This window comes from Hemicordylus capensis, chromosome 8 (genome assembly GCF_027244095.1).
Source record: "Hemicordylus capensis ecotype Gifberg chromosome 8, rHemCap1.1.pri, whole genome shotgun sequence".
In the NCBI taxonomy this organism is placed as follows: domain Eukaryota; kingdom Metazoa; phylum Chordata; class Lepidosauria; order Squamata; family Cordylidae; genus Hemicordylus; species Hemicordylus capensis.
The window spans coordinates 2725038-2750457 of record NC_069664.1 but is presented as its reverse complement, the minus strand read 5'-3'; the positions used below and the strand labels follow the sequence as shown (position 1 = coordinate 2750457).

Below are 25420 nucleotides of genomic sequence, written 5' to 3'. Positions count from 1 at the left end.
AGTGCCAAAGTTCAAAAGCATCAATACTTTTTCTATCTTGCTTCTTCAGAGTCCAGCTTTCGCATCCATAGAGTGTCATGGGAAAAACCATTGTCCAAACAATTCTAATCTTTGTAGGTGTAGACACATCACTACATGGAAAAGGCACATCCAAATATAGCCTACTCCTACCTATGTGTAGGAGAAAGCCATACTGGAAGCCGTGAATCAGCTGCTTGATTTTGGCCTATGTGCATGTAGCTTTTTATGTACATGTATATAGTTAACAAAGGAAATAGGAAGCTCCCATCTACTCAGTCAAACCACTGACCCAACTAGCTCAGCATTGTCTACCATGATGGGCTTTCCAAGGTTTCAGGCAGGAGTCTCTCGCAGCCCTGCCTGGGTTGGCTCCCAGGGATGAAATCTGGGATCTTCTGTATACAAGCAGGCAGATGTCCCTCCACTGAACGATGGCCCCGTTGCCTAAGGGGAATATCTTATAGTTCTCACATGTTGCTGCCCTTGCAAATCCTAAGCAGGGCAGACCCTTCTTAGCAATTCATGCTCGCTGCCACAAGACCAGCTGAGGCAGGATATCCCCCTGTGGGATATCCAGGCCTGGTAGAGATTGCTAGATAGGTGGGGGAGAAGCAGGTGCCCTCCATGTGATATGGGTAAGCACATTCAAACTGGCCCCACACATTTAGCTGAGTGTGCAGGTGTTGGTTCATCCTAGAGATGTTGTGAAAATAAAACTCCCCTCCTTATCATTGTGAATACACTCCTGTGACAGTTGGCTTCTGGTTTCTGATCCTTCATCCAGCACACAGGTTTCCAAAATAATATAGGGGTGTGTGTGTGTGTGTGTGTGTGTGCGCGCGCGCACACACGCTTTAAATGCTCAATGTTCCGTATCCTGTGCTGAATTATGATTGATTAGGAACATAGGAAGCTGCTGTATACTGAGACATTGGTCTGTCTAGCACAGTATTGTCTACACAGACTGGCAGCGGCTTCTCCAAGGTTGCAGGCAGGAGTCTCTCCCTGCCCTATCTTGGAGATGCTGCCAGGGAGAGAACTTGGAACCTTCTGCTCTTCCCAGAGTGGCTCCATCCCCTGAGGGGAATCTCTTCCAGTGCTCACACATCCAGTCTCCCTTCCATATGCAACCAGGGTTGACCCTGTTTAGCTAGGGGGACAAGTCATGCTTGCTACCTCAAGACCAGCTCTCCTCTGATTGATTGATTGATTGATTGATTGATTGATTGATTGCATTTATCTTGCCAAGGCATTCAGGTAATTTACATTGTTTAAAAACAAACAAGCAAAAGATAGCAACAAAAGACAAAGTAACAGCAACCATGACCTGGATCATTCCTTCTATCTCTAGGGGCCAATTGGCATGTGGGCTCCCTTCCTTGGACTTCTTCTCGGTTGTCCCTCCCTCAGGGCATAGGGGTCTTATCAGAGACCTGGGGACATGTAGTGTGTCAGAATTCTGTGTCCCTGGTGTGTTTTGGAGCCAGATTCAAAGTGAAGGTTATCCCCTTGAAAGCCCTGGTCTTGTGGTAGCCAGCACGACTTGTCCCCTTAGATAAGCAGGGTCTGCCCTGGTTGCATATGCATGGGAGACTTGATGTGTGAGCACTGCAAGAGATTCCCCTCAGGGGATGAAGCCACTCTGGGAAGAGCAGAAGGCTTCAAGTTCCCTCCCTGGCAGCATCTCCAAGATAGGGCTGAGAGAGATTCCTGCCTGCAACCTTGGAGATGCCGCTGCCAGTCTGGGTAGACAATGCTCAGCTAGATGGACCAAGGGTCTGACTCAGTATATGGCAGCTTCCTTTGTTCCAAAATGCACATGGTTTTGGAGAGGAGAGCTGGTCTTGGGGTAGCAAGCATGACTTGCCCCCTTTGCTAAGCAGGGTCTGCCCTTGTTGCATAGGAATGGGAGACTTGATGTGTGGGCACTGTAAGAGATTCCCCTCAGGGGATGAAGCCGCTCTGGGAAGAGCAGAAGGTTCCAAGTTCCCTCCCTGGCTGCATCTCCAAGATAGGGCTGAGAGAGATTCCTGCATGCAACCTTGGAGAAGCCGCTGCCAGTCTGTGCAGACAATACTAAGCTAGATAGACCAATGGCCTGGCTCGGTTTATGGCAGTTTCCTCTGTTCCCTCTCCAACTGGAGACTCAGCTATTTAAATGATTACCTGCTCCATCATGACCCAGCCCACCTTGTGAGATCTGCTGGGCAGATTCTGTTCTGCATCTCTCCTGTGTCTGCAATGCTGTTGGTGGGTGTGGGGGTCAGGGCTGTCTAGGTTGTGGCACTTTTACAAGATATAGCTGTTTTGAGTCAAGCATCTTCTGGCCACTTTGCAAGTATTTTTCTTCCAAGGGGAACATTTCGTGTGCTGGCAGCTCTTGCCATAGAAGATATACCTCCTCCATGGCTTCGCATCATGTTCAAATTGTGTGTGAAACAGTTTTAAAAAAGGAAACACACTACTACAACAAATATTTATATGCCACTTTTCAACCAAAGCTCTCAAAATGGTTTACATAGAAATAAATAGAATGGCTGCCTGTCCCCAAAGGGCTCACAACTTAAATGAAACCTAAGGCAGACACCAACAGGAGCCACTAGAAGGATGCTGTGCTGGGGCTGGATACGGCCAGTTGCTCTCCCCCTGCTAAATATAAAGAGAATCGCCTCTTTCAAAGGTACCAGTTAGCAGGATCAGCATATTAGCTTTTATTAGTTTTCTTAATCAAAGATACACACATGAACGGAGGGGAGCACTCATGTCATACAAAGGATAGAAATAAATCAACATACAAAGTTCAGGGATTTATTTATTTTTTTAAACATTCCTTAAGTTTTTTTCTCTCTTTGCATTTTCACATCCCAGTATGATAGCTGCCTGTGACCTTTCTTGTCCAGCTCCTCCCACTGATACTCCCTCAATGGACTCTTCTCTTTATCCTTTTTTGCCCCTTATTCCTGGAACTGCCTCCTGGCAGGATGCCTCTGCTTGATTGATTGATTGATTGATTGATTGATTTTACATTTATATCCTGCTCTGCCTCCAAGGAGCCCAGAGCGGTGTACTACATACTTAGGTTTCTCCTCACAACAACCCTGTGAAGTAGGTTAGGCTGAGAGAGAAGTGACTGGCCCAGAGTCACCCAGCTAGTTTCATGGCCATGCTGGCTCTTTTCTAAAGCTCTGATTGATTGATTGATTGATTGATTGATTGATTGATTAAGTGCCGTCAAGTCGGTGTCGACTCTTAGCGACCACATAGATAGATTCTCTCCAGGATGATCTGTCTTCCACTTGGCCTTTCAGGTCTCTCGGTGGTGCATTCATTGCTGTCGTAATCGAGTCCATCCACCTTGCTGCTGGTTGTCCTCTTCTTCTCTTTCTCCAGCATGATGGACTTCTCAAGGGAGCTGAGTCTTCCCACAATGTGTCCAAAGTATGATAGTTTGAGCCTGGTCCTTTGTGCCTCGAGTGAACATTCTGGATTGATCTGTTGTATGATCCATTGGTTGCATCAAAGCTCTATCACTAAAGCTCTATCACTTCAGTATTTCTAAACTAGCATTATTATATTATGCGGTGAGCAGCTTTGAACATTGAGAAGAATGGTCAGGCTGGATATAAATTCTTTAAATAAATGGCACTTGAAAAAGGAAAACCATTTCTGGATTCCCAGGAGGCATACCAGCGTGAGGCCGGCTAAATCTGAAGACTGGCCAAGGATAGGCCAGGGCATGGGGTGGGCTCCAGGGTCTGGGGGGCCCCTAAGTTTAGCACCCCCAGCCTAGGAGAGGCTAACTGGGGCCCAGGAAGGAAGGAAGCAGCATCATGGTTGGCAAGACTCATAGAAATACTGCATATGTAAAGAAATAGGCTGAAGAAAATCAAAGTCTTCCCATAACCATTTAAAAAATGTGCCTTTTCCATTGCTCTTTATCATGCTGACACGTTTCAGATTAAAGAGCTCTCTAGATGCCGCCTATATGCTGCTCTAGTATTCTGAAGCCTGCTTTCATGAACCAGGAGGGGACTGAAATGAACAGGGCAACTTCTATTCTGCAAAAGTTGATCGTGAATGCTTGCATTGAGTTTCTCTTTGAGTCACGTCACTCCATTCATCTTTGTTGTCATTTTCCTCCCTCTCTGCTTTTTTGGCATTTAAAAAAAGAACTGCTTAGAAACATAAGTGAGGATTTGAAATTTCCCGCTCTTCCAGTTGTGTAGCACGACCGGTTTCCTTTCACCCGGAGGTCTCAAGAGAAAAGCAAACACGACTTCATGTTGGCTTTGGGATTCTTTGCTGGGTGACATTTTGGTACATTTTCATGCAGCTTCTTTGTGGTAGAGGTAGGCAAAGTATTTCACAAAGACAGAGAGCTTTATTTCAAAGTTTGCCCTGAGTTTGCAAACATATCTACCAGGGTGGTCAACAGCAAATTAAAAACAACAAACTAATTTTTTAAAAATCATAAGCATTACAACCAAAACCCAACAAATGCAGCTACAAAACCAACTAAAAGAGGACTTCTACTCTCACTGGCCAAAGGCGTGAATGAACAAGGAAATGTCCTGTCCCCACTTGACCCAGTTGGGGTTCTTAGGGTTTCTCTTCCCTTCATCTCTGCTTCACATTTTCTTCTCCTCATACAGGGGTTCCCAACCTGTGGTAGTCCAGATGTTGCTGAACTACAACTCCCATCATCCCCAGGCATAGCTGGGAATGATGGGAATTGTAGTTCAGCAACATCTGGACTACGACTCCCACCATCCCCATCTGGACTACCACAGGTTGGGAACCCCCTGATCTAAATTAAATGCTTAACAATGCATCATCCAAGCTCCTGAATCCAGCCTGTGAGCTCTGAGTTCCTAGTATCTGAATTCAGGAACCCTTGGATTTTCCCTCTCTTTGTTTTAGAGATTTTCTTCTTCTTAAATCACTGCATCTCAAAGTGGAAGAAGGCCACCTTCTTGAGAAGTGACGAGACGTTTTCGCTGGCATTGGTGGCTGTGCTTTTTCTGTGTGAAGATCTGTGTGGGAAGGTTTTATGGAAAAAAGAGCTGTAATTTTAGATGTTTGGGTCTTGTTCCAAAGGAGAAAAAACTCTTGAAGCTTTCCTTATGTGGCAGATTTAAAAAAATAACTAAGAAGGGCCACTTCCAAACCACCAAAAAGTTAAGACCTTAGGCCAGCACAGGGCTTCTCAACCTGGTGGACGATAGGAGTTCTAGTACAACAATATCTGGGGACCCAAAATTAGGAACCCGTGGTCCAAGTCGCAACAGCACAGGGAAAACAGAGGATGGAATTTGTTGGCAACGAATGCAGGACTGAATTTGGAAGTTAGCATTTGAGCTTGGCTGGTACCATTTCTTAAAAAATGCACAACTTTTCTAAGCCATGGAAAATGGGTCAGAGATTCTAAACGCTGTGACGCTTTCACATTCTCAGCTTCCTCACTGTAAAGGGGTGGTGGACGTGGAAACTTCTGGCAAGATCCTTAGTCTGATAGGTTCTGCATGCCAGGATCAGACCACTGGCCTACATTTTCCAGTGCCCCCGATCCAGCTGTCCAATGCCAGATGTTTGAGAGGAGGGAAGAAAATGGGTTTCAAACCTCCCACAGGCTTGTGTTTTGATGTTTGACAATGTGCATCTTTGTGTTCAGAGGCGTATCTAGGGAAAATAGCGCCCAGGGCAAGCATTGAAATTGCACCCCCTGTCCAAACATCTGACACCCATCTTTCAGATAACTTTACCATAATATCAATGGAAAAATACAAGTCTGAAGGTCACATACAAGTGACATATCTGAATATGTGTACAGTGACTTATATTATATTATTATGTTTTTAAAAAATTACCTGTAGCCCCTTTGTGGGGCTTCTAAAGGCTGGGGGGTCTGCAAAGTTTCCCCCTCCCCCCTGCTGGCCTCTAGGGCCTCACAGGGACCATTTAAGCATGTGCGGTGGCCATTTAAGAAAAAAATTTTTTTTTAAGGCAGCTTAAAACCAAATGGCCACCACACATGCTTGAATGGCCTCTGTGAGGCCTGGTATGGCCTAGGGCCTCAAAGAGGCCATTTGAGCATGCGCGGTGGCCATTTTGTTTTCAGCAGCATTTTAAAAAAAATTAATTTTAAGAAATGGCACCCCCTTCAAGTGCCCTGCTTGCCGCACCCTAGATACGCCCCAAAACCTTCCTCCATTGACTTATTTAGCGACAAGCCTTTGTAACATCTAAAATAAAATAAAAAAATCACAGGGAATTCTCACCAGTTTAAGTACCACTTATGGTTTTGGGTACAATGGCTGCATTCAGATGATCCTCCAGACCAGGGTTAGGAGCAGGGGATCCCAACCTCTAGATGGAGTTGGAATCCAACTCCCTCATCAGAGCAGGGAGCCAGGACTGGTCGCTAAGGAGGAAACACCCTGAATTTTGCTTTGAGAGGAGCAGCTGAGCCAGCCTATCCTTTTTCTGGGTGGGGGGAGATGCTTTATTTTTTAGGACACGTTGAGGCTATTCTCACGACCAGGAGGAACTGGGCTAAGGGAGCCTAGCTGGGTTCCTCCTAGTTGTGTGCTGTCAGGGGGACCGTGTGGCTCCCGGCAGCAAACCTCCCAAAACACCCCTCCCCTTAAATGAGGCTAGTGGAGTGAGCCCTCCACTAACCCTGTTTAGTTGATCGTGTGCTGCCGTGGTGCGGCTCCACGCCACGCGACACACAAGTAGACCTCCGACCGGGAGGCTACAACAAACCTCCTGGCCTTGGGGGTCTCCCTGGGATTTCCTGCGCACTTGTGTGGGGCATCCTGGGCCTTTTGGGGGCCGGGCGGCCCCTGATCCCTGCCTCCCCTACTGGCTCCATGATGGAGCTGGTAGTCATGTGGGCAACCGATCCGGCTGCCCAGGCCGAGCTCCCTGATCATCTGCAGAGAGAGGGGGCTAAGCCCGCTCTCTCTGCAGAGCCCAGTTAGGCTCTCTACACCAGGGATTCCCAGCGTTGGGTCCCCAGATGTGATTGGACTTCAACTACCATAATCCCCAGCCCCAGTGGACGTTGGTTGGGGATCATGGGCGTTGAAGTCCAATAACATCTGGGGACCCAACGTTGAGAATCCCTGCTCTACACTTTTCGTGTGGAGAGCCTCATTTTGAAAATCCCTGCAGAAGAGTTGGTGTAGTGCAGCAGCTGTGAGCCAGGGAGCCCATGGTTCGGATCTCATCTTAGCCACACACACACACACACACACACACCCCAGTGGTCCCTCTAATTTTTTTCATCTGTGTGCAGAATGAGTTTTGTTCTGGGCGTCAGCATCAAGGCAGTGAGTGTGCACACGCATTCAGAGTGGGACCTTCCTAATTCAACCTGAGCGGGATCTAAAATAAACTGAGCAGACATCAGAAAACTTGTGAGCGCATCCACATGTGCATGCCTTAGAGGGAACAGTCACGCACGCACACACACACACACGCAGTGGTATTGCAGTCACATCATCTCCAACCACGTAGAATGGTCCAACCACATCTGGGGACCCTGGTTTGAGAATCCCTGGTGTATAGGATTGCAGACTTAGCTAACAGAACTGTTTTGGCTTTTAACCAGCTGACTAGATGTATTGACATCCGCTTAGCTGAAATTCCTCAACTACATTGGGAGGAGAGCTGGTCTTGAGGAGCAAGCATGAATAGTCCCCTTTTGCTAAGCATTTTGTTTATTTGTTTATATCTGTGTAAACCATTCTGGGAACATTTGTTGCAAAGCGGTATGTAAATATTTGTCGTATTTGTATCCATATTAGTTTGCACTTGAATGGGAGACTACATGGATCAGCACTGCAAGATATTCCCCTTAGGGGATGGAGCTGCTCTGGGAAGAGCAGAAGGTTCCAAGTTCCCTCCCTGGCAGCATCTCCAAGATTGTGCTGAGAGAGATTCCTGCCTGCAGCCTTGGAGAAGCCGCTGCCAGTCTGTGAAGACAATACTGAGCTAGACAGACCAATGGTCTGACTTGGTAGAAGGCCCCAGCTTCCTTTGTTCTTGTGGCCTTACGCAAGCTCTACAGTGCTTCTGCTCTCATCTGCAGTGGGGAAAAATTATATTGAGCTATGTCCATGATTGGTATAGGGATTTCTGAGACAGGGCCTTCTCGGTGTTGGCCCCCAGGTTGTGAAACTCACTACCGAGGAAGTTAATTTAGATACTTCCTTGTTGGCCTTCAGACACCAGAACAGGACAATAGAAATTTGCTAGGTTTTTGATCTGAGCCCTAGTGAAAAATGCCCCCTTTCCTCCTTCTCTAAATGGCCCTGTATTTGTGCTATATACTGCATTTTTTCATTAAGAGCAGCACAAGGAAGTCAATCACGTAGGAGGGAGGATCTTAAACTTGGGTCCCCAGATGCTGTTGTACTTCAACTCCCATAATCCCCAATCCCCGAAGGCCATTGTGGCTGGGGATTGTGCTTAAGCCCAACAACATCTGAGGACCCAATTTCAGGAACTCGGATTTAAGAATTCCCTCTTTTCCAAATTTGGATCTCTTTTCTGTCCTTTGGCCCATGGAATTCATCCCAAAACCGTGCAGTGATGAGAGCCAGGCTGTGTATTATTTGTGCAGTGTCAAGTTAAAGGTCCAGTGCAGCTGCTATATATTCTTGTCAAGGAACATCCTCAGGAGCTTACCTGGAGCATAAATCATCTGCATGTGCATTTCAGAGGCAATGCATGAAATATGGGCATTACCCCTCCCGCCTTGTCCAAGGAAACGCAAAAGACATTTTTAGCAGCAGATCAGATTCAGACCTGATGAGCTACACAGATGTCCAGATAATAAAGCAGCAGAGCCTAAAAGTTTCTGTAATTAAACCAATATTCCGGAATTATTTGTTTTCCAGATCAGGAAGTGTCCTGCACCACTGGAGTGAAATCTATTACTTTGTGGAACATCTGGCCCACAGATTTATAAAGTAAGAAATTATGGCTGATATTTCTGATATGAAAGTCCGTTGATAGCAGAAACAAGGAATTAGGGTGGGGTGGTGGGGTAGGAGGAGAAATCTACTGATGTAAATTGCTTGGTTGAAAATTATGTCCAGCCACAACCTAATGCAGAGCCATGCATACTGAAACAAGTCCTAGGCACACTTAAAGGTTGTGGTTCTAAGCACACTTATGAGGAGTAAATCTCATAGAACTTACTTGTAAGTAAGCGGGCATAAGCTTGGACAGCATGTCTGCATTCGACTGTGAATACAGCCTTGTTCACACAATCACTCAAATCTAGGTTAAAGTGGGTTACCAACATGAGCGTAATTGTGTGAACCCACACCAAGGCAGGTTTCTCCGATTCATCTGAAGCTGGCCCTTACGGTGAACCGTGCATCACTACTCCTGCTACTTCTATTTATATATTGCTTTTTGATGAAGAAGTTCTTAAAGTGCTTTACACAGGAGGAGGAGGGTCCCTGTCCCCAAAAGGTTCACAGTCTAGGGAGAAATACAAGGTAGACCCCCAAAACAGCCATTGGAGGAATGCTGTGCTATGGCTGGAGAGGCCCACATGGTTGCTGAGGGTCCCTCAACCTTTGGCAACACCTTTTCGGCGGACTCAGGAGGCTGCAGTGGCCAAGACCTGCCTGCACAATCTCACTGCTTCCTCTGGTGATGTTGTGTATGTGAACCAAGAAGAACTCTGCTAGGTGAGCCTAAAAACCCACACAGTCGAGTCTCTTGCTGTTGATCAAGGGATAACTTGCATCATAAATACAACAGGACAGAAAGAGCATTCTCCAGCAGGCATCTACTCTGACACTTCCCTGGTCACCACTTCTGCATTTTTCAAAGGAGTCGGCCGTCAGGTCAAGGAATCGAGCACAAGAGATGCACATGTGAACGGAGTCATGGATTGATTGTAACCCATCTTGTTTTTATAGCCCCCAGCTGAGGATGTCTTTCATTGTTTTCTCAACTCGAGGCTCCATTCTAATGAGACTTACAGAAGACAGGTGAGTGTTTTTGCTGAATGCAAAAGTTTGGGTTGCACCTTCCTGATGTTAGTGCATCTGGAGTTTTGGGAGTTGGGATGCAAACCACAGCATGGGACTAAAGTGGAAATTAACTCGGCAAGGGCAATAGCAAGTGCTGTCATTTCAATAAAATGTCACTTTTCTCCCAAAAAATACTTTTGGAAACTTGTATATTGAAAAGGAACAATTGCAAGAATCAGCCATCGGCGTTTCCCCTTCCTAGTCCTCTGGTTAACACTCAGTATTTATTAGCAAAAGCCACACTCGGGTGCAACTCAGAGTGTGGGCACATGTCACATTCACCATGTAACAAGCAGTCCTGTGCAACTGGACTCTGACTGTTGAGAGCTTTGAAGGTTGCTGTGGAAAGAGGCAGAGAGAACTCAGAGGGGCTGCAGGTGAACAACACGCCTCCCAATGGGGCAGCCTTTCTCAAGAACTACAAGTCCCAGAGTTCCTTAGTTCCTCCTGGCATTTCTTGTGCAGAGGCAGGAGGAGCTAAGAGGGTTAGGCACAATGGGCAGCAGGAGGGAGGGACAAGCACCCTAATCACCAGGGATGCTGAGAACCCAGCGACGTGAGATCTCATGCTGCCGACGGGATTTACAGGCCCCAGAATATATGTGAGTCAGTAGGGCTGTTCACATGACCTTGAACAGGGTTGGAGGAGCACCTAGCAGGTGATCATGTGAATCTGGACACGGGCGTAGCCACCATTGGGCAACCAGGTTCAAAGAACCCGGGTTGCCGCCCCTCAGGGGCTGTGCCTTGCGGCCCTGACACCCCCCCCACAAAAAAGTAGGTTTTGGGGGTCCTTACAGCCGGGGGAGGGGGTCCTCATGGAAGGGCTGGTCCCGCGCCAAAATCAGACACACACACACACACACACTTCTGCTTAAGTAGCCATCAGCCTTGGCTTTCTGTTTCTCTCCTCACCACGGCCCACACGTCTCCAACATGTGTCAGCCTCCCTGCGGCATCACCTCTACTTTTGCAGCCCCCTTGCTTGGATTGCATGATCCTTGGATAGCAAAGAAATGCCCCTTTTCTGCAAGGAGAGCCCTCTGCAGACTGCAGATTCTCTCTCCTCCCCAGATTCCACCCCCCTCCAAACACTTTCAAAGAGCAGAAAAGAGAGAAATCCACTCTTTGCCTCTGGGGAGCTTTTGACAGTATTTGCATTTCATAGGCGTGTCTTGCTTGCTCTCATCATCTTAATGTGAAGGCTAACACGTCAGTGCCTGCTACAGTTTATCTCCAAAAAGTCCAGGGTAAAACAGGATTTTAAAAAAACCTCATAAATCGGGATGAAGTGAAATCTGGAAGGAAAAGCCCGATTTGTGTATGGGGTACTTCCAAAGACATCAGACTTTGATGGAGAGCTGGTCTTGTGGTGCCAAGCAGGACTTGCCCCCCTAGCTAAGCAGGGTCCACCCTGGTTGCAAATGAATGGGAGACTAGAAGTGTGGGCGCTGGAAGAGATTCCCCTCAGGGGATGGAGCCGCTCTGGGAAGAGCTGAAGGTTCCAAGTTCCCTCCCTGGCAGCATCTCCAAGATGGAGTGGAGAGAGATTCCTGCCTGCAGCCTTGGAGAAGCTGCTGCCAGTCTGGGTAGACAATACTGAGCTAGATGGACAAGTGGTCTGACTCAGTATATGGCAGATTCCTACGTTCCTAAACTGAGCTTGGGGGCAATCTGGCTGCAGTGAGGACACACACCCTCCTTTTCCAGAGGAGATTCAGAGTAAAGCCCCTGTGTGAGGAAGCTCCTGCAGAAACATATTTCTTTGGGAGAAAATGAACAGATAAATATGTGTGAGGATTGTGTGCATCAACCCCTAGGCAAGGGCTCCCCAACCTTGGCTCTACAGATGTGGCTAGACTACAATTCCCATCATCCCCAGCCACAGTGGCCGCGCCATTGTAGCTGGGGGTGATGGTGAGAGTCGTCGTCCAGCCACATCTGGGGAGCCCAGGTTGGGAAGCCCTGATGGGCATGATAATAATCCTGGTCCGCCTTACAAGGTTGTTGTGAAAGCAGCTATTAACATATATGCAGCACTCTGAACACTGAAAGAGCAATGTTTTAAGTGCAAAACTCTTTATCATGTTCCTTGTCCCTAAAACCGGGTTTAACTGGTTGAGCTGGGGCAAAATATTTCCTCCAACATCGTCCACCTCTTTGCATACTGTGAAACTGGACAAATAATTTTGGTGATTTTGAGGATAGGGTGGGTGAGCAGCTGCAGTGTGGGGTAAACTTGCTAGCAGCAGGTGATCAGGCTCTTGGGAGTCCCAGTAGCTGGTGGGTGACACCCCCTCCCCTTTTTATGGGTAGAGAGCCAGTCTTGCAAGAGTGGGCATGAATTGTCCCCTTTGCTAAGCAGGGTTCACCTTGGTTTGCATTTGGGTGGGTGGCTACATGTGAGTGCAGTCTGCTATAAGATATTCCCCTTAGGGGATGGGGTGATAGCTCAGTGGAAGAGCATCTTCCTGCTTGCTTGCAGAAGGTCCCAGGTTCACTCCCTGGAAGCATCTTCAGATAGAGCTGGGAGAGACTCCTTCTGGAAACCTTAGAGAGCTGCTACCAGTCAGTGTAGACAATTCTGAGCTTCATGGACGAAAGGTCTGACTCAGTATACAGCAGCTTCCTGTGTTCCTATGTTGTCGTGTCATTATGAACACAGAATGAGAGCAGTGCTTTCTGCACTCACTCTGCAGTTTGCTGGGTGAGTCCAAAATGATGCCTGAGAGCATGATACGTTGATAGTGAGGACCATGAAGCCAACAGCTGGCAGCAAAAGAAAAGGTGATCTGGAGGTTTTACAGGCAAGGCTCTCACCGCCCCCGCCCACCGAATCCACTCCTAATTGGAGTGTGCCAGTCCACATATTCGCTGGATTCAACCTGACCTCCCTGAAGGCTATCAGGGACCAGGACAGACAGGGCTTTGTTTTTCTCCGAAGGGAGGCTGTGAATTCTGACTTAGCCTGAATTATGTCTGGGGTAAAAAAATCCTCTATTTCCAGTAGCTTTTGAAAAACAAAAATGGGGCTTCTGCTTTCTCTTAAGGTGTTGATGGAGGTGTGGATGGCTACATGAAGGAGGTGCCATCTTATCCCTTGAATTAAAATGCCTCGATTTGCTCTTCAGATACCCCGAGGCCGTGTGTGAAAAACCTCCTGCTCTGGGAAGCAGTGCTGGGTTTAGGCACAAGCTAAGTGAGTGACAGCTGAGGGTCCCACACTGTGATGTCCTTCCGAATACAAAGAAATGACTAAATTTCAAGTTTTACATAATTGGTTGAAACCGTAAAGGAGAAAGGAGATGTTTTAAATTTTATGTGATATGCACATTGACACAGTATTGCTTCTTCAATTCAATAATGTTGAACCGTGTAATGGCTTTTGTGTTTCTGTATATTTATTTTCATAAATGCTAGGTAAGAAATCATCATATATTTTCTTTTAAAGATACTGTATTTCTTATGCCAGTAGTTATTGCAAGATAACTGTTAGATTTAGTTTTTTGTTGCATCTTTGCCAAGTAAAACAAAGCTTTATTGTTTCTGTTTCCATTGTCCTTTTTGTTAGAATAACAACTTTTTTTGTAATGCTGTGGGGCCTTTTAAGCTTGATAAAGCTTCGGGCTTCAGCCTGTCCTTATCCAGCCCTGTTGTAGAGGAGGTTTTCTGAAGCTAATTCCAAACTGAAAAAGTTCTGAAATAACTTTGGCTTAGCCTGACTTTGGGGCAGGTTTGTCGCTGAATTAAAGAGGTCAAACCACCGCACAAATGTTCTTTGTGCAAATATCGTTTGTGATTCCCACATCCCTTGGAAAGCAAAGTGTGTTTGCACTAATTGTGAACCTCAGGAAAGGGAACCTGTCAACGAGCCTCAGCTGTTGGCTGGACTTGGTGGTGGCCACACATGTGGCTGCTTGAGTGGTAATAATCAGGTTCCCATGGAGATAGCAGCAGCAGCGTGAGTTTATGGGGAGATAGAGGGTGACCCCCCCCCCCGAGGCGTTATCTTGGCTTTCCAGCCTTTTGAGCTCCACTTGGCTCTCTCCGAGTTGGTTTTCACAGCTGAGTGAACACACAATGGAGCCCACCCTCTGTAACCTATGTTTAATCTTTCAGTGTGCCGGGGTTTTAAAAGATTAAATTGGCTATCTGGGGTTTTAAAAACCCTTTCCCATGAACTCATTATTCTTGGATGGAAGACCGGGAGACTGCCTTCAAATGATCTGAAGCCTGGAGACTGGAGCTGACGGTGCCGTTCCATTCCTAGGGGGTTCTCTTGTGGCTTGGCCAGTGGTGGGAGGTTTCTCGGAATGGGGCTTCCTCTCCAGTGGTGCTGCCCAGACGTTGTGATTCCCTCTTGGGGAAGTATAATCTACACCCCTTGCCTTCCAGCAGCAAGTCAAAACTACTTTGTTTTGGAGGGCAATTAAGGGCAGATCTGAAGGAGGAGAGCTGGTCTTGCGGTAGCAAGCATGACTTGTCCCCTTTGCTAAGTAGGGTCTGCCCTGGTCTGTATTTGGACAGGAGACTACTTGTGTGAGCATGGGAAGATCTTCCCCTCAGGGGGTGGAGCCGCTCTGGGAAGAGCAGAAGGTTCCCAGTTCCCTCCCTGGCAGCATCTCCAAGATAGGACTGAGAGAGATTCCTGCCTGCAACCTTGGAGAAGCTGCTGCCAGTCTGGGTAGACAATACTGAGCTAGATGGACCAAGGGTCTGACTCAGTAGAAGGCAGCTTCCTATCCTAAGAATCCAATTTAAAGGCTAGCCAATTTATTGTAACGTAGACCCTAGCAGACCTAAAGCCCACCATTGATTTCCTAACTTCTAGCCTTTTAAAGCACCTTGAATAAACTTAATTTTACTTTTTATCATTGTAACTTCTGCATGGGCACCTTCTCCCATCTAGGCATTGCTGGGTTCATGTAATCGTGGTTGGAATCCCCCTTAGCCAAAAATAGGGCTCTTTATGAGTTTCTATAGACAGCCAACAAGTACTGGAGATCCAGGTGGCTCTTTTGATATCAATTTTTGAAATAATACATGGTAGATGGCAGCTGTTGAGGTACCAGGAGGCTTTGGGAGCGGGGTGCCTTGTATTGCATTGGAGGGCCCTGCACATCTTCTGCTGCAGACAATGTGTTGGTAGCACAAGACTCCTGTTGTTTTTGCTGCAACAAACTAATGCTGGGGGTGCAACCATAGCTCAGTGGTATGGCTAGGCAACCTTGGCTCTCCAGCTGTTGTGGAGCTGCAACAACTATCCTCTACAACCACAATAAACTGTGGTGGTTTATTGCAACTGTGGTAGTTTACCCCTGCCCCAGGTTTGGCTGTAGTTCAGTGTGGGTAGCGCATCTGATTTGCATGCAGAAGGTTCCTGGTGGAGTCCCTGGCAGCATTTCCAGGTAGGGCTGGGAAAGACTCCTGCCTGCAACCTTGGAGAAGCTGCTGCCAGTCTGGGTGGACAATCCTGAGCTAGATGGACCAAAGGTCTGACTCGGTAGAAGGCCGTTTCAGATGTTCCACAGCTGTCCTCTGGAAGTCGTTGACTGGATCCCATTGTTCAGTTACTGTTTGCATTCTTATTTGTGTGTCCTCTGGTTTTATAAAGGTTTGTGTTTAATCTTTTTGTTGTGTGATTGTGAGCCACCTTGAGCTGCTCTGGTATGAAATGCTGGGACACAAATATCTTGGTATATTAAAATATCATTTAGCATTGGTGATTTTAAAAAAAACAAAGAACCATGTATATACTGAAGCTGGAGTCTGGACTACAGCAGAGAGAAGAGCAAAAGTTTGGGGTCCTGCAAAACTGGATTGGAATTGGGGTAGCTCTCTCTTTTTTTTTAATCCCCCACCTTCACTGTCTTGTACAACAGCCTAGCATACATAGGAACTGACTTGCAGCATCAGACCAAGAAGGTCAGTCCAACCCAGTATTCTGTCTTCAACAGAGGACAGCAAGATGGTTCTACTTGCTCGCAATTAGAATAAGAGGGTGATGGCCCTCCCTTGATGCAAGTTCTCAGCAACTGGTATACTATCTTGGGACACAGCAGGGTCATTTAACTCTTCTGACTAGTAGATATATATAAAGTTTGTCTAATAAATTAGTCTAGTCTTCAAACCATGCAGAGAGATAGTAGCTAAAATTTCTCACTGCTTGTGTCCGTGCCAGGAAATGGCTCATCTACAGATATAAACTCATGCACACAATAAGCACAATTGACCAGATTATCTTGTAATCACAACAGTACTACAGTTACATTGCAGAAAAGAGGTTTGCTAAATCTGAAATCTAGGGTTTCGGTTCCATTTCAGGTGTAAAATGGTTAAGATTCAGAGACCTATAGCTGCACACTTTCCTCCATACTCACTTAATGTTGTTTGCAGCACCCTGATTTTCTCTAAGAGAATGTCTCTTCTCTTTTTTTGCAGGGATCAGATACGGCAAGGTTTGGAGGAACTTCAGAAGGTCCTGCCAGGGGGAGACACTTACATGCACGAAGGATTTGAAAGGGTAAATAAGACCAAACTGTGTGGATGTGAGGTTTACTCTTGATCTCAACATGGGTGCGAAGGAATAATGTCTAAACAGTCCCTAATAGCAACCCGTTGAAGCATATGCTATGGGATGTTTCATCCTAGGCATACCTTCCTCCTTCCTTTTCCATTCCCCACATGTGAAGGTAGAATTCCGAAATATCGAATTTCTTACACTGTGAACAGCATTTTCCAAACATGGGACCTTGTTCATCTTGCAGATAACTGAAGCAGTAATTCCTAAATACTGTTGAGTGCTCTCCAGTTCTCCAGATATCTACCAGCCCAGGAACCCTATTCACACATTATGCTCAACCCTCGTATGAGTGTATACAGGTACAGTTATTCACACATTATGTTGAACACAGATACAGCTGTACATGTCCTATCTCTACCATGCATTTGAGGGGCCTGTAGCCAGGCTCACTTTTAAATGAATGCAGGAACAGTCATTCACACAAAAAATACAGACCTCTGGATACGGACATGGGTACAGACATCTGAATACAGGTATGACATAATGCCTGAATATGGTTAGGGGTGCTCAAACCTGGGTCCCCAGATGTTGCTGGACTACAACCCCCATCATCCCCAGCCAGGATGATGGGAGTTGTAGTCCAGCAACATCTGAGGACCCAAGTTTGAGCACCTTTCTCCCAGCCATTAATTCCCATGAAGGAAACATCACCTAGGTGTCTTGGGCTGCTGTTAACCAGTCATCTTGCTAATGGCAACAACAACAAAAGCAACCCCAGCAATATCTCTCCGTCACACTAACGATCCTCTTTGGTTCAATTTCAGGCAAGTGAGCAAATTTATCATGAAAGCGTGCAAGGTAAGACTGAACGAGTGAGTGGGTCAGTAGACAGTAGCATGGTTTCTGCTCTGCTTTCCTTTTGTGGCTGAACAGCTGTGTCCGTCTCCCGAGAGCGGGATGCTTCTAAAACTCCCGTAACTTCTTTGAGTCTTGCAGGGCAGTTGTGATTTGGGGGTGGTGGCGGCAGAAAGGGGGCCTGTTTTTCAGTGGGGACAAATGGGTAGTTCGGAGTAGATGGGGCCAGTGCTCAGCGGGAGCACATCTGCTTTGCATGCAGAAGGTCACACTAGAAGTGTGAGCACTGGAAGAGATTCCCCTCAGGGGATGGAGCCGCTCTGGGAAGAGCATCTAGGTCCCAAGTTCCCTCCCTGGTGGAATCTTCAAGCTAGGGCTGAGAGAGACTCCTGCCTGCAGCTTCGGAGAAGCCGCTGCCAGTCTGTGAAGACAATACTGAGCCAGATAGGCCAAGGGTCTGACTCAGTATATGGCAGCTTCCTAAATTCCTATGTCCCAGGTTCAGCCCCTGGAAGCATCTCCAGGAAGGGCTGGGAGAGAGGCTAACCCTAGCTGAAGCCTTGGAGATGCTGCTGCCAGTCAGTGTAGAGTAGGCAATTCTGGGCTAGATGGACCAATGGGCTGACTCAGTAGGTGACAGTTCCCACGTTCCAGACTAATTGAGCCTTCTTTCTGCTGCTTCTTTGTGTAACTAACACACACACACACACACACACACACACACACACACACACACACTTTATTGCAAAGTATATGGGGAGGGAGAAATAGTGGGAGAGGAAGCGAAGGCCAAACGATGACTATTGTGACCCTGGAAAACCCAGCATCCTGGGATCCAGGACTGGGTTCATGACTTGCTTGAACTAGCAGCACAGGCAAAGTGGGCCCTAGTTAAAGCAAGCAAATGGAATAGATGGTCAGAAATCTGGGACAATTTCCTTGGGCTGTGCATACAACAAGAGCCTTTTTACTTACCTCTATCCATACATACAAAGGTGTGTATTTTCCTCTTCCTCTTTGCGGTCTTCCTTCTATCTATCCATCTGTCGTATTTATATACTGCCTGATAAGTGCATCTCTAGGTGGTGCACACAATTCAAAACACAACAAATACAAAACAGAGTAAAAACAGTTAAAACAATTTCACAGAATAAAAAGTTAAAACAATCTCATGAGATAAAAACAAATTAAAAAGTTTAAAATTAATTTCAGTAAAAAGCCAGAGAAAACGGGTGTGTCTTGAGATACATCCCAAAGCAAACAGAGGAGCAGATGCTCTTATTTTAACAGGGAGCATATTCCAAAGCCCCGGGGCAGCCGCAGAGAAGGCTTTTCTGCTTCTTTTAACGTGGTTGCCCACACCTAGGACCTCTTCCCTTTGAACCTGCGAAAAGCAAACCACCCTCAAGACGACAGTGTCTCATTTGAATCTGCTGAATCTGCTGTCGATGCTCCATTCTCAAAACTCTCTTTTTCTCTCTTTCTACAATAGAAGTTTGCCCATAAATACGGGACACTTTTTATTATAAATGCATGTTTCATACAAATAAAAGAATCTTTATTAAAAAATGAACAACATTTCTGTCAGTTTTGGTTCTCCAGCTGCTGAATCAGAAGTCGTTTTTGGCTACTTTGCTCCCTGCCCCCTTCCCCGCCCCATCAAAAAGCAGCTGAACCCAAACCAGATCATCCCAACAGAAATTATTATTTTTCATCCTCTCCAGAAATGCGGGCAATTAAATGCACAGCTGTTGTTGTCAGTGGGGAAAAAAACATTCTGACGATTTAAAATAGTTTTAAGATGGATAATTACTGGGGCTCTCATTTCTTCTTCAGACAGAAGGCTTGGAATTATATTTAACTTTGACAAAAGCTAAATGTCAACTTCAGAATGTAATGCGTGACTTCAGAGGTCTTTCAAATTTACTGTGAGGAGCTGACGGCAGGAATCCAAATTAACTTTAATTAGTTCTGCTTCATGATGGTTTTGCGATTTCCAGCTAACCCCGATGACAAGCCTGGGCTATGCTGAACTAAAGATAGTGATCTTCATGTGATAAGAATGCATTTTGGCAGTAAATCTCCGCTCTCTATTGGTGGCACGCTGTAATCTGGCTGATGATAGGCTTGGCTCTTCGGCTTTATGAGCTGTTCTGTTGTAGTGGTGCCAGCGTCCAAATGGGTTCATGAACCTTTCCAAGCATCGTTGCACTGAGGGCCAAAGCAGGAATGTGGGGGAATGTGTTGCTTTTCACATGTCCAGTTCTCCCCTTTCTGTAACTTCAAGCCCAGGGCTGAGGTCAGGCTTGTGTGAATCTGCATTTCTGGAATGCCTATTGTTCGCCAAGGAGTTCAAAATGTAGGAAAGCATGATTGCATAGAGTCAGGACCTCTTAATAGTTAAGTCATAACCAATATGTTGCATGAGCACAAGGCTGTTGCGCTTGTGCCTTGTGCTAAATTTGGAGCTGGCATTCCATCCAGATTAGTGCTGTGCTCCTGCAGTCATGTCTCTGCTTGCACAGCGAGGTGTACAAGCTGTGGCACACCACCTATGCTTGGCCGGGAACACTTTTGCAAAGGTGCAGTTCTGAGCATCTCTGTGACTTCACACAGTTGTGCAGCCTTCTTGCACTAGTGCAGTTTTGTGCATTGTGCAAGGGTGTCATGACTCCGGATGTTGTCCCCCAGTTGCTGTATAAGGCATAAATATTGTTGTAAGACACACAGAAAACAGCTGTGAGAAGGATTCCCATATTATTTTATTTATGTATTTGTACACCGCCCCAAACTTGCGTATCTGGGCAGTTTTACAACAACATGAAACAAAAATTAAATCATTAAAACAAGACCACAATTCTAGTTTAAAAAGCTTGGGTGAATAAATGTGTCTTTTAAAGACTTCTTAAAAGCCGTTAGAGAGATGGGGAGGCTCTTATTTCAGCAGGGAGCGCGTTCCAAAGCTGCAGGGAGCAGTGGGGCTCATAGTGAAGAATACAGTCTACAGAAAATGCTGTTGAGCCTGTTTGATCCTAGCAAGACAAAGTAAATGTGTGTGATCATCATGGCAATAATATTTCTGTCTTACCTTCTCCAACTCATTGGATCCCTCAGAATGAGGCAATTATTGGCCGGTCTCCAACCTCCCATGGTTGGGCATGGTGATTGAGAGTATGGCAGTGTCTCAGTTCTAGACAGTCTTGGAGGAAGCAGATTATCTAGACTCATTTCAAACTGGCTTTTGGGTGGGCTCTGGGGTTGAGACGGCTTTGGATGATCTCCAAATTGGAATTGATAGGGTGTGTGTGACTCTGTTGATCCTTTTGGATCTCTTGGCGGCTTTCAATACCATCAACCATGGTATCCTCCTGGAGCGCCTGAAGGGTTTGGGAGTGGGAAGCACTGCTTTGCAGTGGTTCTGCTCCTACCTCTCGGTAGGTTCCAGATGGTGTCACTTGGAGATTGTTGCTCTTCCAAACAAGAGCTATTGTATGGGGTCCCAAAGGGCCCCATTCTGTCTCCAATGCTTTTTAATATCTACATGAAACCGCTGGGAGAGATCACTAGGGGATTTGGTGTAGGGGGTTATCAATATGCTGATGACACCCTGGTCTATTTTTACATATCAACTTCATCAGGAAATTCCCTGACTTCCCTAAATGCCTGCCTGGAGGCGGTAATGGGCTGGATGAGGGAAACAAACTGAGGCTGAATCCAAGCAAGACAGAGGTACTCATTGTGGGAGGTCAGAACTTCGTAAGTGGCTTAGATCTGCCTGTTACACTTCCCCAGAAAGAGCTGGTACATAGTATGGGAGTACTTCTGGATCCAAACCTCTCACTTGTCTCAGGTTGATGCAGTGGCCAGGAGGGTTTTATATCAGCTTCAGCTGATATGCAAGCTACATCCATTTCTGAAGATAAATGACCTTAAAACAGTGGTACATATGCCGATAATGTCCAGACTTGACTACTGCAATCTGCTCTACGTTGGGCTTCCTTTACATGTAGTCTGGAAACTGCAGTTGGTACAGAATGCAGCAGCCAGGTTGATCTCCGGGATTACCCAAACAGACCCTATTACACTTATTTTAAAATAACTACACTGGTTGCCAGTAAGTTTCTGGGTGAAATATAAAGTGCTGGTTATTACCTTTGAAGCCCTGAATGGCTTGGGTCCAAGGTATTTAAGAGAACACCTCCTTCATGAACCCTGCTGCCTATCAAGATCCATCTTAGTCAGGCTTTTAATTTAGACTTCTAAAGCTTTTATCTGTATTTTAAACTGTTTTAATTGTGTTTGCTTTTAGATTGTGAACTGTCCAGGGACTTGCTTTTGGGCGGTATAAAAATGTGTTAAATAAATAAAACAAAACCACTACCACTCTTGACAAAGGTGCACAGAGCAAGAGAGAGAGAGGAGAGGGAGAGAGAGAGAGAGAGAGAGTGCTTAAGGAGCAACTCCTCACTAAAACTTGTTTTTGTTGACAGGGGGGAGGCATCTTTGGGAAGGAGATCTGGGTTGTTAGGATTGGAGTTGGTGAGTTCAATAAAATGAGGCAGGGGGAACTCCTCAAATGCTTGAGGGGAAATCAGCACCCCTGTCTGACGGGAGAAATATAGCTCACTTTCGCCTGCAGTTTCTGATTATGCAGCACACTAGTAATGTTCATAATACGACTTTTCTCAGGTTATAGGACGGCCAGTGTCATCATCGCCCTGACTGATGGAGAGCTTCATGAGGACCTTTTCTTCTATGCAGAGCGAGAGGTGAGCCCAGAGAGCCTGGGGCCTGAAGGGCCATGATGGGTCAGGAGGGAGCTTTATTTTTATTTTTACATGTTCTATCCCGCTCTTCCTCCAAGGAGCCCAGAGCAGTGTATTACATACTTAAGTTCTTTCTCAAAACAACCCTGTGAGGTAGGTTGGGCTGAGAGAGAAGTGACTGGCCCAGAGTCACCCAGCTAGTTTCATGGCTGAATGGGGATTTGAACTCGGGTCTCCCCGGTCCTAGTCCGGCACTCTAACCACTACACCACGCTGGTCCCCATTGGGACCCCAGATGTTGTAGCTGGGAATGATGGGACTTGAAGTCCAACAACAAACGCCTGAGACTGTTGCCCAAGGAGCATATTTATGGGGAAACGGATTATGCCAGCAGGGAAAAGGTTTGTCTCTTCTCCCTCTCCTTTTAATATGTGTAACTTCTTGAGTAATAATAGGAGGGAATGTAAACAAGAGACATCAAAGTGTCCTTTTGTGTCAAACAATGCAATCTTAGTTATGAGACTTCAGGGTTCATGAACCAATTTTGATTGCCTGGGCATAGCTCAGGAATGCATGAAGCTGAGACTTCCTCTGAGCATGCCCAGAAAACCTTTTCTCTTGCGTAACGCCAGCCTGCTCTCACACATTAGGAAACAGAGCTTGCACTGCAGTCTTCTTTCAGACCCCGGTGTAAGAAAATACTCTGACCAAGACGTACGCTCCCTTGCAAATGTAGTGTTGAAGTGTGCCCCTTCCAAACTGCATTCCTTATCTCCTTGAATTGTCATGAAAGAGAGACAGTCGTGCATTAGTATATTTGGGCATGACCAGTACACATGTGTTGAGGAACAAATGAAATGTTCACTATACAACAACCCACAGCAGCCCAGAGGCACTTCTCAGTGCCAACTCCACGGCCACATCTCAGCTGGGATGTCCAGTTCCAAATCTGCATGCATATCTTGGTCCATCAGACTAGACCAAGTACTGGCTCCCATAAACTGCCTTCCAGAATCAGCTTGGACTCCATCTTGGACTTCCGGTGCTTGGGCTTAACCAAATGTAAATAATAAAACCTCTTCCCTCAGTCCCTTGCAAACTCAACTTTTATTACAAAGCCAGATTAATAAATAGGAACATCAGAAGCTGCCATATACTGAGTCAGACCCTTGGTCCATCTGGCTCTGTACTGTCTGCACAGACCGGCAGTGACTTCTCCAAGGTTGCAGGCAGGAATCTCTCTCAGCCCTGTCTTGGAGATGCTGCCAGGGAGGGAACTTGGAACCTTCTGCATGCAAGCAGGCAGGTGCTCTTCCCAGAGTGACCCTATCCTCTCAAGGGAATCTCTTCTTTCAGTACTGACGTAGTCTCCCATTCAAATGCAAACCAGGGTGGACCCTGCTTAGCAAAAGGGTCTTGCTTTTCATGCTTGCTACCCTGCATCTTTTCCTGCTCTTGTGAGCGGGGGGAGGGGGAGGCTAAATTCTATCCCTTTAAGATAACTTACAGCCTCCAGGTTTTTCAGAAAATAAATCCTTCCGTTGTGACACTTGGTTAATTTCCCTCATTCTGTCTCAAGAGAGAACTGTGCGGCTATATCTTTGCAATATCATGTTTTGTCTGTCTGGTGATCGAAGCTGACATGTGCTTTTTAGCAAGTCTGACAGCAAGAGTTTGCTTTCTTCCCGAAGACTCAGGCAGACAAGGGAATGTTGTCCAGACAAGCTGGAAGCCACAGACTGACAGTGCAGGGTTCATCTTACAAACACTGATGGAAATACTGAAGCATCTGCTTGGGTTTCTGTCTGGTGCACCGAAAGTTCTCCCTCATTTGAGTAAAGGGGCGGGAGGAGATGAAAGCAGACCCTTAAGCATTCCTGTAGGGGAAGATTTCTGGACAGCCAGTCTTGTGGGAACAAGCATGAATGGCCACCTTTGCTAAGCAGGGTACATGTTGGTTTGCATTTGGATGGGTGACTACATGTGAGTGCTGTCTGCTAGAAGGTATTCCCCTTAAAGGAAAGGGCCATAGCTCAGTGGAAGAGCATCTCATGTTTGCATGCAGAAGGCCCCCAGTTCAATCCTTGGCAGCATCTCCAGGTAGGGGTGGGAGAGACTTCTGCCTGGAACCGTGATTTGCATTTGGATGGGTGCTGTCTGCCAAGAGGTTTGCATTTAAATGGGAGACATGTGTGAGCACTGTAAGACATTCCCCTTAGGGGATGTTGCCGCTGGGGAAGAGTACCAGTGTGCTTGCATGCAGAAAGTTCCAAGTTCCCTCCCAGGCAACTACAATGGGCTGAGAGAGACTCCTGCCTGTAACCTTGGAGAAGCTGCTGCCAGTCTGGGTAGACAATACTGAGCTAGATGAGCCAAGGGTCTGACTCAGTATATGGCAGCTTCCTATGTTCCTATGCCTCAGGTCCCCAGATGATGGACTACAAATTTCACCATCCCCAGTATCAATGGCATTTTTAGTTGTAGTCCAACAACATCTGGGGAACCAAGGAACACATGATTTAAAGGGCTTACTTCTCCCAAGGGCTAGAGATAAAGAAGGGATAATAGCACACACACAGCTGTAAGCGCAACTGTGCTATCACTAATTTCCACCTCTAGTGGATAGAGATGGAAAATACTCTATCAAGAGCTTTCATCCTCTAAGAGGGTACCAGTGGCCAAAATTTGTGTGCCTGTGTCATGGACTCTACAGTGTCATGCAATGCTTTGCATGGATGGAATACCTTTTCAACTCCTTCCTGGGGTTGCAGCCACATTGTGTTCTCCTTGCAACCAGGCCCAGGATAATCATCTGTTTCCTGGCAACCAATCTGGTCCTCATTCTTCAGTGACAGTCCAGGCAGCTGGGTGTGTGCCGAACAAAATCCCACTCCACAGATTTTGACAAAATGGGTGGATCGTGAGAGTAGAGGCTAGGGGTTATCGTATTTGGGAGATGACACTCCACCCTCTGTTCATTTTGCAAAAAGCAATGTTCTCCACCCCCTTTTAAGATGCCCCTGTCTCCATGAAAATAAAGAGGAAAACTTAGGGAGAGCAAGCAGATTTTTCAGAGCTTGAAAGTGGAGTTTAGCTGACAAAGCGTTTAACAGGCAAAGGGATCACTGATGGTGATCTGTTATTTCTCAAAACACATTCCAGTCCAGAGTGACATGACGTCAGCTTGGTAACATCTC

At 46.4% G+C, this 25420-nt stretch overlaps 1 protein-coding gene across 2 annotated transcripts in view; it reads left to right on the top strand.

Moving 5' to 3' along the window:
• ANTXR1 (ANTXR cell adhesion molecule 1) overlaps positions 1-25420 on the top strand; it is a 158098-nt gene that overhangs the window by 6000 nt on the left and 126678 nt on the right. For both annotated transcript variants that reach the window (XM_053270047.1, XM_053270045.1), the window contains exons 2-6: positions 8928-8999; positions 9966-10037; positions 16521-16602; positions 17427-17460; positions 22147-22226. In XM_053270047.1, the coding sequence (XP_053126022.1) occupies positions 9979-10037; positions 16521-16602; positions 17427-17460; positions 22147-22226 (255 nt within the window). In that variant the 5' untranslated portion in view covers positions 8928-8999; positions 9966-9978. The remainder of the gene's footprint in view (positions 1-8927; positions 9000-9965; positions 10038-16520; positions 16603-17426; positions 17461-22146; positions 22227-25420) is intronic.